Source organism: Pygoscelis adeliae, unplaced genomic scaffold, assembly GCF_000699105.1.
Source record: "Pygoscelis adeliae isolate BGI_AS28 unplaced genomic scaffold, ASM69910v1 Scaffold268, whole genome shotgun sequence".
NCBI lineage: Eukaryota > Metazoa > Chordata > Aves > Sphenisciformes > Spheniscidae > Pygoscelis > Pygoscelis adeliae.
In genome coordinates this window covers 908,327-926,625 of record NW_008825262.1, presented here as the reverse complement: position 1 = coordinate 926,625, position 18,299 = coordinate 908,327, and the positions used below count along the sequence as shown (strand labels likewise).

The 18,299-nt window shown below is 45.0% G+C and overlaps 1 protein-coding gene across 2 annotated transcripts in view; it reads left to right on the top strand.

The window, feature by feature from the left end:
* The window catches only part of DIXDC1 (DIX domain containing 1), a 36,140-nt gene that overhangs the window by 13,348 nt on the left and 4,493 nt on the right, over positions 1-18,299 (top strand). Inside the window, exons 3-14 of one of the 2 annotated variants that reach the window (XM_009329535.1) lie at positions 36-161; positions 1,921-2,170; positions 3,391-3,498; positions 9,262-9,374; positions 10,941-11,089; positions 14,085-14,174; positions 14,281-14,334; positions 15,252-15,302; positions 16,415-16,519; positions 17,054-17,107; positions 17,688-17,780; positions 17,872-17,943. In XM_009329535.1, the coding sequence (XP_009327810.1) occupies positions 36-161; positions 1,921-2,170; positions 3,391-3,498; positions 9,262-9,374; positions 10,941-11,089; positions 14,085-14,174; positions 14,281-14,334; positions 15,252-15,302; positions 16,415-16,519; positions 17,054-17,107; positions 17,688-17,780; positions 17,872-17,943 (1,265 nt within the window). Of the gene's footprint in view, positions 1-35; positions 162-1,920; positions 2,171-3,390; positions 3,499-6,908; positions 6,932-9,261; positions 9,375-10,940; positions 11,090-14,084; positions 14,175-14,280; positions 14,335-15,251; positions 15,303-16,414; positions 16,520-17,053; positions 17,108-17,687; positions 17,781-17,871; positions 17,944-18,299 lie in introns of those variants that run through there. The other variant, XM_009329536.1, reaches the window with a different exon arrangement.

The window sequence follows — 18,299 nt, the reverse complement described above, 5'->3', positions numbered from 1 at the left end:
AGTTCTTCTCTAATAAAGTTTTTTCACTCCTTTAGCTGGTGAGAAGTTGAATGGCATTCAGGTCAACCCCACCAGCCAGCAGGAGATGAGAGAAAATGTGGAGAAAGTCTTACAGTTCGTGGCATCAAAAAAGATCCGCATGCATCAGACATCAGCAAAAGGTATGTGCCCCTGGTGGTCACCACAGATGATTTTACCTGTTGAAGGCTTGTTTCTGTCTTTGTTTCATATCAAACAGATAATGTATTGGTTTGTGGGGGAGTTTTGTTTTTTTTCCTCCTGTGGTTTAGTAACAGATTTTGGGTTGAATGATACTGCGTTCTTGACTGCTTTTGGTAGCAGCACAGTGCACAGAAATGAAAGTGCCTTTTCTCCTGCTACTGAGCAGACATAAGATCAAGTAATGGTGTAATGAGGAATACAGACTCAGAATCTTTCACTAAAAAGACATAAAACCTGCTACTGTGAAACGAGACATGGGAAAAATATTTCTGGTCCGCTGGAAGCCTATGATACTGTTTTGCATGGCCTGTAAATAGGGAGGAGACCCAATATGCAAAATCACATGTCTACAGCATGGTTTAATCAGATATCGCAAGGATTGCTGGGGTATGTGTGTAGATCTATGGGGTAGAAGACAGGCCCTGATCCTTACTGTTTGCTGTCTGTGCTGGGAGGGGATATGGTTCTGATTGTCTGTGGCCCTTCAGATGAGAAAGAGGGGGAAAAATGCTGAGACAGCATGGAGTGCATGACCTTTGTTGTTAGCAGAAGAGTACAAGCTGTTGGTTTATAGGCCTTGGTGAGAGGCTTAGAATTTAGAATAATGAGTACTGTTCCCACAGTACTGCTACTGGCAGATTGGAGGCTGTACTGTTTCTTTCAGCAATGTTGCAAGTTGTCTTATGAGCTCATGACTATAGAACTTATAGCAATATTGGTAAAAGTCTTACATAAGCAAAGGTATCAACCTGGATATGCAATTAAATGATGTCATGTGGTCATAGGATAGGATACAGGCACAAGACTCTGGGACACATGCTCCAGAGCTCCGGCCATAGTTCTGACATTGACTCATTCTAGGACTTCAAATGATTCACACAAACTTTTAGCTTCATGTTCTCCATGAATGATGTGGAGGTAACAGTCACTGTGGCTTATTTTGGCTATTTCTAATATTTCAGATATTAAAGTAAGTAATAACCAGCGTTCATGCCTCCAGCACTTATGATTTTATTTTTTTTAGGCTGCCTCTGATATTTGGAAACCCTATTCCTACTATTTTAACAGACTTTGAGTATCTCAGTTGACTAAACTGTTTTGAGAAATCCTAGTTTGAAAGAATGGCTGACGTTTGCAGTGAACTTGAGATCAACGTTTTTGAGCTAGTTTGTATGCTGGGGGAAATGCCTAGTGTGATATTATTAAAACTGACTAGGTCACATTTGCAAGATGCAACAAACAGTTTATGGTACAGGACACTATTGGTAAAGAAATATATTGCTGTTCTCTGGTCTTCAGTATTAAAAAAAAAAAAGCAAATTCCATGTGCTAATTGGAAGTGACTGCTAGTACAGTGGTAGTCTTCAGTAACTGCTGTACTTTTCCAGTGAGCATTCAGTAATTACCATGTGCTGTCACGTAACCTACTGGATTGTTAGCTGGAAATGGCCATAGAGGGAAGGCTCGGGTCTGTTCAAAGCATTTCAACGTGTGATCTGTAGGTGGCAGTCAGTCTGCTGCTCTGCTCAAAACAAGCAGAGCTAAGTATCAGTGCTGTAATGCAGTCTTTTTTGCATAGTCCTCATTTACTGGCATGGTCCCGTTGGGTTTAATTATATTCATTCTTGTTGGTCAGATACAGCTCTGGTGGGACTTCATGTTAATGGCATTGTCCTTGGCTTTAATTGCATTTTGCAGATATTGTTGATGGGAACTTGAAATCTATCATGAGGTTGATCCTGGCCTTAGCTGCTCATTTCAAACCAGGCTCCGGGAGAGCAATGAATCACAGCCCTGCTGGCATGGTGGGGAAGAACTTGTCAGCATCGTCTGCCAGTCACAGGCCTCGCTCAGCTGCTGCAGTGGCCCAAGGAGCGGTGGCTGCTCTGGCAGATGTTCGTCAAGATGTCTTGCTATCCGGCCGGGATGTTTTCCGGCACAGACAGAGGTAATGAGTTTTCCCTGTTTATGTGAGGTCAGGTCATGTTAGCAGATGGACACAATTTCTTTTAAAATAGATGCCTCTCTATCTGGACAATTCCTGGTGTAAGGTAGCTCTCCTATTGTGCAAACAAATAGAGACAAACCGCTGCTGTCTCACTGAAACCTAAATAAATAGTGGCCTAACAAAGCGGAGTACTGACCTAGCCTGGCTGCCGCATGATGAAAACTGCAGGTATCCCAGGTTCTTTTCAGGTTTTACAGCAAAATAACTGCTGGGGCTCTGTTATCTCACTGGAAGAGAACAGTTCTTTATGGCCAAGCCAGAGGGAACTCTTGCTGCCTCATTTTCCCCATTTCGTGCTGAGCACAGTGCCCTTTCTTGGTGCTGTCTACTTGGATACATTCTCATTTCAAGTGAAACAAGAGTAAGATCTTAACTACAGGTACTGGTTACAGATCTGGGAGCAATTGCTTCCAGAACTGAGGCATTGAGCCTGTTGTACAAGTCCATTCTGTCTTCTACATTGCTGTTCACTCCAGTGTTACGCTTGCTGCTATATAGACGCAGATGCAGAGTGTTGTGTGCTGTTAATCAGCTGATGCAGCCTACCATGTAAGAAGAGGAGTTCTGGTGATAATGAAGGGAGATGATGCATGTACAGAAGGATGTGTAATTCTGAAAAGCACATTTAACACTTGCAAAAGGTGCTATGTGGATTATAATAATAGTAATGACATTTAAATGGAAGCCAGATGGTGGTCTATTGAGGGTTTAACTTACACAGCTGAAGGTCATTTGCCCATATTATATTGGCTCAAGGGAGTACCCATAAAGCAGTTTGGAAATGAGGTTGAAATGGTATATTTTATTGAAAAATTAAATGTTAAAGGTTTCTTTTGCAAAGGCCTTGGGCTAGGAGTTCTTCAGAAAAGCCAGTCCTTGTGCTATTTGCAAATTCTGTTCTTTTCCTTGCCTTCCCAGAGCTTTTGTATTTTTCTAGTCACAGAATTAGGGATGAGTTTAAAAGGGGAGGGCCTGTTTACCTCACCAAGAAGATGGGATGGAGCTCCCCAATAGGAGAATTTTCTTAATTGGCAGTTTTCTAGCTGTACCCTCCTTCTTACCTTCCTTTCATTAGCTTTCCTACCGTCCTTCTTGGAGACAAGAAGAATTTCTGCTCCTATCAGGTGAGGCTTCCCTCATTCTATGATTATTATCTCCAGAAATAGCAGCATGGATGAGGAGATTGAAAACCCCTACTGGAGTGTCCGGGCACTGGTGCAGCAGTATGAAGGGCAGCAGAACGTGCCATTGGAGTCCCACTCTTCCAGGTAAGGAACTTTATTGCCAAGGTACGTCCCCTTGTGGTCCTTTGTTTGACATTCCCTAAAATGCCCTTTCTTATCACTGTGATCTGGTTAGCTCTGATAGAAAAGAGGGTTCCCAGCATATAGTCTCCTGCCTGATCTGGAGAATGAAGCCTCAGCAACCAACATGAAGCAGTGGTTTACTGCCATTTCTTCCACAAATAAAATTGATCTCATTCATGATGTGATCACATAAATAAGAGCTAGGAACTTCTGAGTTACAATTGTCTAAAGCTCTGGAGTGTCCCTCAGTGAGACCAGGGGAATAGGATTAGGAAAGACACAGCTAAAGATTTTACTGGGAACCTGAATGTACAGATGGAGCCTTTTGAGGGAGTGCTGACATGAGGGATGCTGAAATGGAGTTTGTGGCCTGCTTCACAGAAAGGAAGGGGCAGAGTAGCTAGGGTGCAAGGGTGAGTATTTCAGAGCTGATAGAAAAGATGTGGAGAAAAGGAATGTAAACCAACAAACCTCACGCCCTGCAGAGAGATGGAGATGAGGGAGCATGTGGATTTGAACAGCAGTTACAGGAACACACCAGTCTTTAATCCAGATATATGGTCCAGGGGGGATCTGCAGCTGTGTCTTTGTTGCCATCATGCCCTCATCCATCATGTTTAACTGTCTCTAGTTTTACAATTATCTAATTTACCCTTCCATCCCCCAGACTTTCACCTTCAATCTAAAGTGCAGCATTTAATTATTTTACTGAAAAATCTCCTGCATACTGCTGTGAAGCCTGAAACTCAGAGTTCAGTATGGTTTCCATTGGAGGTGACTTTCCCCTTTGAAGTAGGACTTGGATCCTGAGAAGTATATGCTCTGTGCTATAAACAGCCTGCAACCTTGACTGGGGTTCTTGACTGCACAAGTTAGGCAAGGTCAAGCTCGTGCAGGTGGAGGCTTTCGAAGGAAATGGAACCTGTAAAAGACAGGATTGGTTAGAATGGAGGCATATAATATGTTCCAATCAGAGGTGCCACAGCTTGCAGCTGCAAACCTGAACAGTGTGTGCCAGTTACAACATGTTACACTGGTGCCTTAAAAGCTGCTCTTACTACCATTTGCTCTGGGGCAGAAGTCAAAACTCTTGCCACAATTTACTTGAGCAGTGGAGGGGAGAGGGAAGACACATGGCTGTGTTGTTTGTTTTCATGGATATAGGAGATACAGTGTAGCTCAAGGGGCTTTTGAAGAAAAACTCTACTACAGTGAGGGAGCTGATCCAGCATGAATAGCTTCATAGTAAAGAACAGCCTTTCCCTTTTTCCCCAGAGAACAAGAAACTAGCTTGAAGACAAAGGAATGTGTAACTGAACATTAGATCTCCCTCTGGATATGATGCTTTGCTCCATTTAATCTCTTCTGGAACTGAGGGCAGACCTGCACGGGCATAGCTGCAGCTGTCTGACTCAGTTTCCTGTCCCCAGTGTAAGCCCCAACTCTGCTTTGTTGTCTCCTTGTCCTGCCTGGGCTGCTCCCTGAGAGTGCCTCAACTGCCACCTCCCCCACCCCCCCATCCCGATTTGTGCAGGAGCGAGGAGGTTAATTTTCCTAGGACAGATTGCCACTAACAGTTTCTCAGCAGGCAGGGTGTCTCCACAGGATTTCTAAGGCCACTTTTGATGTTCTGTAGTACAGAGGCCTCTGTGTACCTGAGAATTAAGGTCGTTTGACCCAACAGAGGAGGAAAAAAAACCAATAGTTTGTATTTATCTCCAAAATTTGCTGTGTATCATTGTGAGGTCGTGTTTATAAATAGACATACACATGTGGAAGAGTGTGGGAACTCCATGTGAGCCAGTATTGGACCACTGCCTCCACATGATGTCAGCAGAGAGTGTACTTTAGAAGCTGTCATTCCAGGGGAGATGTAAAAATTCTGGTCTTGGCAACAGGATTTCATGGCTAATGTCACAGGACTTTGGTGTTGACTCTTGAACCGTGATCTCAGTAGGACAGTGAGTGAAACATGCTGCTCCCTCTAATCATTCTTCAGTTTAAGGTAGCTGTAGTATTTTATATGTACTCTTCTGCTCTATAATGGATTGTCAGATAACTATTGTTTGCTTGTATGTGGCTGTATTTTGGTGGTGAGTGAAAATTTCTCTGCACATCCTAAATCACTTTGTGTTGTGTTTTTATTTTTCCCCATAATGTCATGAGTTCTCTTACCATATGGTAATGGTGATACAATTGCTGATAGGACATAATATGGTGAGAATCTTTACATAAGTGATCAGTGATCTACCCAAAGAAATTGGGAGCAATCTGACCTCCAGCTTCTGGGGATGTCTTCTGCTGACACCAGGCTTCATAATGAAAACAAGATGCTTGTTTCTTTTTCCTTCCACAGAGAAATGTACTAGCTTAGTTATGAGAACTGGCTGGGAGAAACAAGCCACTTTTTTATTAGTTAGAGATGTGGTTATTAGCTGCAGCCACCACCCCCCCCCCCCCCATCTAATTGTGCTGCTGTCGTGTCTGTCCCAGGGCAGCATCCCCTGCCTAGCATCAGCTCATTTCTGCATTAACTCTTCAGTAAGAGAGCTCACAGCCTGAATAACAGAATTCCCAGAGACAAAAGCTCTAATAAGCAAAGGCAATTGAAATGATTCATGGAAAATTTGCCAAAATCAGATAGATTCCCAGGCTACTGAGCCCCTCACCCATCCCTCTCCCTTTCCCCTCCCCTTCCACCAGCCTTCCCTCCCCCACTCTGAGCCAGGCATCTCGGAGAAAAGGCTCTGCCTTGCACAGTCTGTGTGACAGCAGGAGGGAGAGGGAGCTGGAGATAGCGAGGAAGAGGAAGCCGTGCATAGGGCTGGGAAGTGCTGCATGCCGTCTTCTGAGACCGCATCCAAGCCTGGAAGAGCAGGGAACCTACTGCTTGCAGGAGCACCTTCTCTTGGCTGTTCGTTGGCATCTGCAGCAGGTGCTTGGAGTCTAAAGAGGGCAGAATGGGATGAGAAACACCACTGGCAATCCAGATCACAGTCTGTGTGATGAAAACAGAGTGTGCAGCTGACCAAAATGCAGCGCAAGAGACAAATAACCTGAGAGGAAAACCAGCAAAAGCAAAACCCAGGCTGCAGAATTCCCTACTCTGGAATCAAATACGTGTGTGGGGCTGCTGGTCTGCCATCCGACGGTTTCTTGCAAAGACCCTGAGGTTTTTTTTCGTTTCTGCTGTGAATCTTTCAGCTAATGTGAAGCGGTCTGGCTTGCAAATATTTCTCCAGTAGTTTGACAGGAGCTGGTGTCTTCTGCACTGAATTCTGAGCATGTGAAGGGACAAGGCATGTCTGTAGCCAGAATCCTGAGGCTCCCCAGGAAACGGATTCTGTGAGGCGAAAGGTTAAAGTGGGATCATGGGAGGGAAGCAGGTCAAATGGTGAGCGATTGTTGCCATTGTCATTTGAAACAGCAGGGATGGGGTGTTGATTAAAATTGTGAGAATTCAGACTTATCACTGGGGCTGTTGCTCTAAAGCCTTGACTGCACAGGCACTGGCAACTCTGGGACTCGGTGGAGGAAGGATATGGGTTAAGAAACCAACTGGTAAAAGGAATTAAGTGGAACAGTTTGCATTATAAATCTGTCTTAAATAGCTTTAATTTCCCAGCACTTATTTCTGCATGCTTTAATCATGAATTGTTATGTACTTTACAGAACAAATTGCATCAGTGAATATTTCATACTCTAACGGGTTTGATGACGGATACAAAAACCGTGGAAATGTTTCCAGCATTAACTTGATGGCATAGTGTATGAGGCAACATGACCTGTGCTGCTGCTTCATCTGAGTGCATCTCGGTGGCTTTTTCACTGTTTGGCATGGTTTGAGAGGTTGTCAGTGATGCCATGTGAACCCTCTGGCCTTTTAAAATAGGGAAACTGCCTGGAAAGGGGACTGTGGACACAGAAGTGCCTAAGCATTATCTGTATAATTGTCGATGTTGTGGAGACCTGTAGCAACCACTTAACCCCACCCCCCTGCCCCAGCTGGGATCCTTTGTATTTGCTTTGGACTGTGGATCTGGTGCTGAGAGGAGCAGACTTTGGAAGAGGGGAATGTTATTTCCAGGCTCTGTATCCCCTTGGTTTTCGTCCTGCTCATTCTTTCCAGTTGCCTGCTCTTGCCCATCCATCAGTTTCACCACCTTCTCACTCAACAGTTGCTAATATTGTTTTTTAGGACAGCTCTCATTCTTTCATCTTTTGCATGGATGAGAACCAGCAATGCACTTCTTGGTGGCCTTATCAGGATGATGGCACATTCAGAGTAATCAGCTGGGAATATCAAGATCTCTTCCTAGAAGGAAGTGAAATCCCTCTCAGAGTTACTGGACATGTTAGATCAGCTGGGCTTCCTATTTGTACCTGTGCTGTTTGAAAGTTTCATCCTTTCCTCTGACCCTTATTATATAATGCAAACCCAATAGTACTCTCTGGGCTCCCAAACAATTATTTTAACTTTATGCTGTGCAACCATTCAGTGACAAGCAGGAGCAGGGGGCTGGTTACAAATGTTGTATACAAAGTGTGCCTAATCAGGGACTGCTGTAATAGAGTTAGCCTTCCTGAAGGTAAATCCTTGAGCAAAGCCAGGTGGCCTGGACCCCTTTAACAATCATGCACACCCTGTTTGAGCGGGAAAGAACAGGTACTGTAGCTGTTAGAGATCCCCAATGGAAGGGGACTTATTCTTGCACTTAGTAAGTTGCATTCATCTTTTCCTTTAACATGGTGAAAGTCCATTTAGTCTGGACCATTAAAACTAGACTGCTTGAAGGTCTGTAATATAAATGAGAAATAGGCCAGCACTGGCTGTGGGAGTGGACCAGACAGGAGCTGCTAGCAAGTCATTTCCATCTCTATTGCAAGGCTTTTCTGATTCTGTGAGAGAGCTGTGGAATATGTAGCAGCAGTGCTGGGAAGATGCGGAAGTCGAGCTGTCGAAGCCTCTTATTTTTCTAAACCTATTATATTATTTCCACACTGTTTTCTTTTTGTTCTCTGTCCTTTGTTTCTGTGTTGGTGAGAATGAAAAATTAACTCCTGCTCACACTTGCAAGGATTAGTTCCTGCAACTTTAGAGGTACATTGAATGGGTCAGTGAGCTTCAGCCGCCTTTTGATGTTGTCTGGGTGATGCATTTGGGAAGAATTTCTAAAAAAAAAGATTGCTTGAACCTCACAGTCAGCTGAGGTGGCTCCAGTGAAAATGTGTGGGTACTTTCAAGCAGTTTTAACCTAAGAACATGAGTGAGTGGTATCTGACTTTCAAAAATATTTTGCCCTTGGAATTTCAAGTCAGTGAAGTGGTGCTTTTGAAAGCCAGAGCAAGAGATGAAGCAAGCCAGGGTGGCTTTTTGTTCAGCTTGCATTATGAACGTAAGGCTCACAGTAAATTGTTTCTGAGCAGACCTTCAGTAGAGTGTGGTCTTACCCCCATGTGAGTGTATGTGAATTCTGTGGTGGCGGTCTCAAATTTGCATTCTGTTAAGGAAAATGAAGAGACGCATTGTGCTACTTAGCAGTTAGCCTGCTATGACACTGTAGAGTGATGGAAAAGTTACATGCCCAGTTTGGTTTGTTAGCGGCTTCTCTAGTATGCAGATAATTCTTAGTTTCAACAAGCCTGCCTGCATATTCACTTTTATCTTAGATGAGGATGATGTTGATCAGCACTAGAAGTAACTGTTTCTCCTTTCCTCTGCAGTCTTACATCGCCCAGTCCTATCCATAGTGCAAAGAGTGAATCCACTGTAGCCCCATCGGAGGAGAAGGAAAGACTTGTGATCATCCACACTGAAGAAACAGAAACTAAAACAGGTACCTTGCAGACAATGCTTTACAGCTCACGCTTTCATTGGGATTTGTTTGTATCATGAACTTGCTGAAAAGTTCCTCAGTGACCGAAATGAATGTGGAGAATGTGATGCTGAGTATCTGTTCACATAAAACTAAATCCCAAAACTTTTAACGCTACAATAAGGCCATAATATGGCAATGTCCGTGAGGCTTGCAAAATAATGCTTGGGAAATAAAATCTCTGGAGAAGGATTAAGGGTCATATATAATTTTCACTGTAGGGTGAATACTTTCATTGCAGCCTCATTAGGCCATGTTGAAAAAAACATTTTAAATTCCCTTAAAGAAAGAGTCCACGTGAGCTTGTCAAGCCCAAACTTGACTTTGTGTAAGGGTCTATGTTTACAGCGCATCTGTACATAGGTCAAGTGGCTCTTTGCAAGGAATTGAACAGTTGTAGTATTGTTGTGATGTTTGCATTGAGAAGTCATTGCTGTATTGCTAAAAATACCCTGTGATATGGTCAGTTTACACTTAAAATTTTCACGCAGATTGAAGGAAAGGTTTTCAAAGAAGTTCCTGAAGCGATTTTTTTGTTTGTTTCTTTTCCTTCTCAGGAATGCAGCCTAGTAACTCTTTCTGGTTAGCATCCATCCCAAGAGCAAATGACAGAGAAGCTCTCCTAGGAAATGCTTTGCTGCCTCAGCCAGTGTAGTCCTGCTTCAGTGCTCCTTCGAAAGTGTTTGACAGACTATCTCAGCAGCTGAGGTAGCTGGCAGGCTGGGCTCTTCCTTAAATTCTTAGCAGTACTGTGTCTGCTTGCAAGGAATACAGTAGGGTATTGCAGATGCATATCTACAGATGCACAGCAGCTTGCATAGGCCAATTTCACTTTTGGTCAACTAGTTCACAAGCACTGCTATGATTATTCCTCATCAAACCTCACCCCTTCTTAGGGAAGGAAAAAAAAAATCTACAATCCTGGGCCAGCCAGTGGATGATGGTTAACCAGTGATCCAGCTTATGCTGTGGGGATCAGAAATGGCGTGCAAGTCTATTAAACTTGCTATTAAGAGAAAAGTCTTTTTCAGAATTAGGTGTGTTGTCCACCTTGAGAAAGCTGTATTATTTGACAAGTAGAAATACTGTTTAATGCTGCCTTCAGCGAGTCCTTGGTGCACCCTCTAACACGAAGACAAGCTCTTCAAATCTCACAGTTGCTTTTCTCCCCTTAGGTATTTTCTACCACACACAGTGCAGTGCATTGTCCCCTGTGATGTGCTTTGAAATCTCCAGTACTGAGGAATCTCCAGTACTCCAGTACAGGTGCAGCAAAGTTAGCAAAGGGGAAGGATGCTTGTCTTTGATATATGTGTATGCCGAAAGCTTCCTTTGCATAAAGAATGAGGCATATATCTTTGAGATTAGACAAGATGTCACACCTGTAGCAACTTCCTTGATACTGCTAGAAGACATGCTGGTTTGTTAGTGATAGCTAGTGTGGACAGCAGGCAATTATTGTGTGGTGCAAGTCTTTTCTGGATTCCTCTGTCTGTCATGACCACATTCAGCTGCTCTCTCTTCCAGAAGAGACAGAATCTCATTTCCAGCCTGAGTGGCAAGCAGGGAACTCTGGGTCATATTTGGAGAATTCATGGGAGGAGCAGCTTTTGGAGCAGCAGGACCATTTGGAAAAGGAAATGGAGGAAGCGAAGAAGATGATTTCAGGTTTGCAGGTAATAGATTTTCTTCTCAGTCAGTGTTTCTTTCCACATGCATTTCTTTTCCCACCAGCTGTAACTGGAAGACAGGTTATCTTGCAGCTGAGACATTGGCCTGGAACTCAAGAGAGCTGAATAGGAGTCCTGGTCCAGTGAGGTCTCCTGGGGTGATTGTGCAAGAAGTCAGTTGGTCTCTTGGGTCACCTTGGTTAAATAGGGACAGTGGCTCTTCCCTGTGTCTCACCCTGTGGGATTAGTCCCTTCAGGGAAGAGTTCCTCAGGAATGAGGAAATATAGTGTGTATTGGGGTATATTGGCTGCAGCCAGCAGAGACCTTATCCAGCAACAAAATGCTACTGACTAAGCACTCTGACATCTTCCTTTCTTGCAATGTTTAGGCTCTCTTGGCTCCTGCAATTGTGATTTGGTGCTGGTCACCTTTTCCAGAATGGATAATGCCAAAACCGTCCTTTCCAATGTCCCAGATGCAATTTAGAAGACAGCTGGATCCAGCCACAGTCTTCCCTGGGGCAGGGTATGCGTGTCCCCCATCATTGTGTAGCATGCTTAACCAAGAGAGCCCAGAGAAGGAGGAAAGATGTCTGCAACTTCCCCAGCCCCAGTATATTTACCAGGGTTTCAGAGAAAGGATTTTAACATCAGTCTGTGCAATTCAGACACAATCTTTTCTTTTTCTTAGCTCAGGCTTCTCCAAAACTCGGTGTTGACATGATTTGAGGCTCTTATTCGGTAGGGAGGGAGAGGAAAGGATGTGGAGAGAGAGAGGAAGATTATATTGCTATGAAGACTGAAGATCAGTGATCTTCACTAACAGTAATTAGGTGGACTGTGAGAGGGCAAAGGGCACACTGAATGCAGGTAAGAATGGAAGCACTGCAGAGAATCTAAAGCAAAGCCTATGTTTAGAAGGTGATTATGTCTCTGTTGTCTTTTGGTTGGAGTCCAGATCCTAGCTGGCTTCATTGGCTTGGTGCTCTGTCCTGTGATGCTATGCTAACTCCTGTATGTGCTGTCACTGTGCAAAGCATGTATGTTACTGTGTAAAGTGGTGAAGATGCAGCAGTGTTTTCCCACGTGCTGGGGCTGGGACTCCCCTTCTTCACCAGGGCACTTAGCAGCCCGCAGGTTTTGTTAGCAGCCTGAGAGAATAGAGCAGTCCTTCTGTGATTTGTGATCGGAAGTAATGCAGAGAGACAAGGAACGTCTGGAAATCAATCAAGATTCACAGAGCTGATCAGGGGCACACAGGCTTGCATCAGTCTTTCAGTGAGCTAGGCTGAACTATAATATTTGGTACATACTCTACACAACTGTTTATTTCCGGGACCTTTTCCTTGCTGCCCTGTTCCAGTCCCTGACCAAATGACCCTCAGCCCAATGTGTTTGACTCTGCATGGGGAGTAGAGCCTCTGATCCATATGGTAAAGTGTCTGAACTCTCCCAGGAATATTCCTTTCTGTTTGTGCTGGGAACCATACTGCCTTTGAATTGTAAATACTTACGTGCCAGTAAACAAAGCAGAGATTGTGTGAGAAGCGGGGCGAAGGGTGGGGTGTGGACGGGTGGGCACTTTCCCTGTGGACAATGGGCAGGAAACAAAAGACTCAAGGAAAAAAAAATTAAAAAAAAAATTGCTTGGTTCACTGGTAAAATCCGGTTGCATTATGTGCCCACTGGGAGCAGGGAGAAGCAGCACTGGAGGGACTGACATGTCCTGTTCCTCCAATCCTGGCCCCATGTTTCAGGAGTGAGGGCAAGCAGCTGGCATTGCTGCCCCCTCATCCCCTGGGAGTAGGAAGAGGCAGCTGATGTTGCTAGCCAAGAAATTGGATTTGATTAATTGATTTTCCCCTTCTTGCTCAATACTTAAGAGCCTCCAGTTCGTGAAAGTTTGACTGAAGTATCAGGGACCTGATGTACATATACCCCATAAGGTGCTAAAACCATGGCAGCTTTTTATGTTCCTGTGTGATTCCTGCTTGAGTGTCCTGCTGGGAGGACTTTGGGATGCACTCAGAAAACAATTTTCCAAAGAGCTTTTGCTGAATACAGACTTTATTTAACTGAATTTAACTGAATACAGATTGTTATTTGCTATTCGGCAGCAGTTGCAGCTCTTTGGAAGATTCTGTCAGCAGGCAGAACCTGACCTGTCAGCCTTGAACTGTTTTGGGGCTGAACTGGGAGTATTACTGCAAATGGGATATCTTGTTTTTAGCCATGGAGTTCAAATAGAAATAAACTAGAAAGCTAACCAAAAGAAAGAGGCATGACTCTTCCCAATGTGTCCAGTTTATGCAACATCCTGGCACATACCAAGTGCCCTGAGTCCTGGAAGTTAGAGACAGAAAGGTCAATGTAAAAACCATCAGCTAGAGAAAACCAGTATGGTATACCCTGCTGGAGATCTGGCCTGGTCCTGGTAGTCACACTTCCTACAGTGCACGCTTTTCCCTCCTTCAGGCTGGATTTAGTCTACTATGGGAATTCTGGCATCTTCCCGCAGACATCTGGGCTACCTTGGAGCTGGCTTCCCTGACCATCCTGTTTCTAAAGTCTTTTGTAGATGTGTGGTTAGGAGAATGGCTTCTTTCAGCAGAGGATGCTTCAGTCTCATTCCAGAAGAGAAGCCTTACAATGTAAACATGGTTCAGTCTCTGCTTTAGACTTCAAATCTGTTATTGTAGTGAAGGCTAGCCTTGGACTGAAGCCTGAGACAGACTTCACTCCCTGAAAATCTAAGTTGTTGTCCTTGTTTGGTGTCTTTCTGTGAGGAAGAGTATTGGCTGACAGGTGTCTCTGGGAGAGCGTTTTCAGGGGATAAATCTTGTTCATTCCTGAAAAATTCTACTCATTTTTGAGGGGAATAAATCAGCAGAAATGGAAAACGAAGCTGTTTAGAGTCTGTTGATATGAATGTTATCCAGAGCTGCAGCTAGCCTATTTTCCTTTGAAACCCCTGAAGAGATTTTTTTCTTCATCTTCCCAGGCTTTGTTGCTCAATGGGTCTTTACCTGAGGATGAGCAGGAAGGGTCCTTTGAACTTTGTGAACATGGAGCCTGCCCCGAAGAACAGCTGGTGAGCACATTGCTGTACCTACATTTCTGTGATCAAGCTGCCCTTTGCAGTGTTCTGCCACAGGCAGGTGTCCTGCACAATAATAACCATGGTGTTTTACATTCAGATCATAATCCGAAGTCGTCTGGACCAGAGTGTGGAAGAAAATCAAGACCTAAAGGTTAGAGGGGGGCAGTTGAAGGAGGAAGAGAGGTTTTAGGTCAAGAGATCTTTGCAGACTCTGTCCTACTTGATTTTTTTTTTATGGAGGGGGAGTGGACAACACAACGGATGACGTGGGGGATATATTGTGTTAGGGCTTCAACTCTGTTCCCATATTCTGCTGTGTGGGATCTCCATCCCTCCAGGAGCGTAGATACCTGCTTCCCTGAAATCCTAATTCATCGACCTGGAGAGCACTCACAATACTTGTCTGGGAAGTATTTATTGTATCCATATTAGCAGTTAATAAAAGTTTGTGGGATAGCGCCAGAAAAATATATGCTGGCTCCCCACTTTGCCTCAAGCCAATGCTGGTAAAGTCAGTTGCTGGTAAAACAAATATCTAAGTGTTACTGGAATTTAAATGAGCCTTGAAATATATTTTTCCCGCATGTTCTTGAAGCTGGAGAGACCCAGGTTGTACTAGCTTCTCAAAACTTTATCCAGGACAGCTGTTAAGTTTCTAGCCATGTCCGAATATAAACGATCTTTCAAGCAGGAAATAGATGCAGCTAAGAAGAACCTGCCTTGTCAAGCCTGCCTTAGTTCAGCTTTCTGCTGATGCTGGCTCTGGCACCAGTTCTGATGCTAGGAGAGAAGTATTTGACATTGCCCTGAAGGACAGATTTGGGGGACTATAGGCAATCTTTTTCTCTCATGGTTTTAATAGCAGGGGATTAGGGAGCTGCTCAACTGTTTTGTCATGTTTGTAACCCATTAAAATGGCTCAGGGTCTGACAAGCTCTTTGATCTGTGGGAAAAGGTGGGATGTGCTTTCTTCTGAAGCAGGTGTTTGGGGACAGAGAACGCTGACTTTGGTTGATTCTGAAGGGGGGGGACAAGATGCCATTTAATCAAACTGTGTTGCATTTACAGAAGGAGCTACTGAAATACAAGCAAGAAGCTCGAAACCTACAGGGAATAAAGGTGAGGAAAGGGGCACTTCATCAAATATACATAGTAAAGCTTTAGAGTCCGCTGCAGCCCATGAGTAGGGCCAGCAGCAACCATACACCTCTGAGGAATCTCAGATTGTGGAGGGAGTTGTATTAGGGGACTTGGAGGTGGGGAATCCTATGGTCTGTTTCTGGCTCCAGGGAGAGACTGCAGTTGAGGCAGGCACAAGGAGTTAGGTCTCCTGGGTTCTGTTTCTGTCTATAGGATTTTAGTCAAATGGTCCCTTCTTTTGTCTGTTTCCCCTGAACAAAATATGAGGTGTAGGATGCCTGCTTGGTTCTCATGGCTCTTTTCTCCCCCACCCACCCCTCATCTTGGGGTACGCACAGTAGGATTGGCCCAGTGAACTCATTAATGACAGCAGAGGAAAAAGAGCATGGGGGTATCTTTGTCCTCTTCAGCTGCAGTATTTTTCACAACTTTGGCTCCTGTTTGCTCAGTTTCTTCCTCTGGGGTTCTGAACACTAATAATCTACGCCTGAACAGAGGTATTTTTAGAGCTGCCTGTCAGGCTCCTGTGAAGGAGGCAAACAGCAGTAGCTGTCCAAGGTAGAGCTCTCAGCTTCTGGGTGACACTGAGTGAACGGTGCAGAATTAATCCTGACTTTGGCCTCTTCAGAGAGGATTTCACTGCACAACTAGGTCACACTGAGAGCTTAAGTTTCCTTGTGTCCTTGGCTGATGTTGGCCTCTTTCTGCCCTCTGGATGCTGCAGATGCATGGTTGGAGACACTAGCTGTAGGCCACTGAAAAGACCCTCCAAAGACACTGCTGTTTTCTTCCATAAGAGCAAATTGTCAGGCCACTTCTTGAGCAGGAAGTTCAGGCAGAAGCACAGAAATCCCTCTGTCCCAGATGGCTAGAATGTTGGCAGAGAAATCACTTTTGGGTAAGAGAAAGGCAGAAGGGCTGAGAGCCCACTAGGCAGATGTCTATATACCTCCTGCTCTCTTGGGCCCTTGGCAACGCTTCAGCCCTGAGTGGCCCCACTGTGTTATGGCCACTGGTCTAGGTCACTCACTTCCCAGGGAAGGGTCTCTGCCTCTGTCTTGCACCTTCCTACAGATAACATCTTTTCCTAGGATGCTTTACAGCAAAGGCTGATTCAACAGGATGCTTCAGTTCTTCAGCTAAAGCAGGAACTGCTGAGAGCTAACATGGACAAGGAGGAACTGCACAACCAGAATGTGAGTCACTGCACTGCTGAGGGTTAGATTATTTTAGGAGGAGGTTGGCGGCCCTGAGGGCTCCAGCAGCCACAGGGTGGAGTTGGTGGTTGCAGCAGAGTTCTTGGGGTCGTGGGATAGTGAACGACCAAAGGCCTCTGCATAGTAAAAACTGCACACAGTCTACTAGCCAGCTGTGAGACTCGCTGGAGTTTCCTGTTCTTCACTCCCACTTCCTGTCCTCCAAGACCTTCAGCTGAAACAGGGAGGGGCTTCCCATGATGTTTTCAGTACAGTTGCGTTCTTCCTTCCTCATTGTGCTCCCTGGGTTAGCAAGTGGCACTTTGACAGGTGGAGCTGCCATGTACAGTGTCTCTCTGGAGAGAGAAGGGCAAGGAAGGAACTGTCCTGTCCAAAATGTTGCCATCCTTAGACACCAGCTCCCTTGAACCCTGCAGATGTTTGGTCTCAGGTCACCCTTTAGCACAGGGGGCAAAGAGGTTGTCACTAACTCTCCAGGAATGCTTACCTCACACATATTTGTTATTTCTGCAGGTTGACCTTCAGAGGAAGGTTGAAGAGAGAAACCGGTTACTGGCAGAATACAAAGTAATGGCACCTCTCTTCACTGGAGGCTTTGCTGGGGGCAGCATCTGGTCGTTCTTCAGTTTTATGAATGTGACTGCTGTCTCTCTGGCAGTCAGTCACCTCTAGGAATGGCACTGTGGGTAGTGAATAAATTGCAATAGCCATGGACGTTTGTAATGAGATGGAGGGATCAGATGTTCTTTGTGTTCTCTCCACAGCTTTTTATGGTAGACTTTTACTGTCATGGTTTTTCTGTGATGCCTTGCTGAGTATCTAACACTTGTGCAGAAGCCTATCAGGTTAAGTTGGGTCACCTGATTGTCCACTGATCCCTCAGGGATCTGTTTTCTCTGGGACAGTTGTCTGGCCTCAGCAATGGATCTTTGCTGGGCAAGGGGACACCAGGCAACCTGACCGGTCGTTTCAAAAAAGCTTTGACACTCAGTTCTAACATCTAGCTAGAAGTACGGGGTTACTTGTTGTGTAAGTCAGCCTGTAGAGGAACCTGATCCTGGCAGACAACATAACCTTCCCTGCCATGGGAAGATGATTGTGAGCCTTACTCACTGTCCTGTTGATTCTCTTGATTACTGTGTTGCAGAAAGAACTGGGCCAGAAGGATCGGCATTTACAGCAGCATCAGACCAAACTGGATGAAATTCTTAGGCAGCTTTCTGAGGCCAACTACCAACAGGTATGGAGCAGGTGGGCTGCACTGGTGGCCTGAGAGCTGGCACTTACCTTGGTGGCTCAGTTTGTGCTGACGCTTCTACTCCCCTCACCAGGTGGATTTGGAGCGGGAGCTGGAGCACAAAGAGGCCCTGCTAGCTCACTGCATGAAGAGAGAAGCTGAAGAGGTATGGGAAGCCTTGGTCTACACATCAGACTGTTGGAGTGATGTTTATGTCCAGCACCCTCTAGCTACCTATATCCAGAAATCATCCACTTCATCCCAGAGAGGCCTGGCTCTGGAATCTCGTCAGTGCCCTAACCAAGGCAGCTAGGCTCCACAAAGCATCCAACTTACAAAAGCTCTCAGCAGTGAGCACTCTGGCTTAGCCTCTTATATCAAAATCCTAAGGGATGAAACAGTGAGGGGAGCACAGGAGCAAGTGGAAGCCAGAGACTCTTGGCTTCTAACTTCAGCTCTGACACTGGCTAATGGTTAGACCAGGGCTTAGCTTCTTGTCTCCTCCTTTTCCTGTTGACCCTG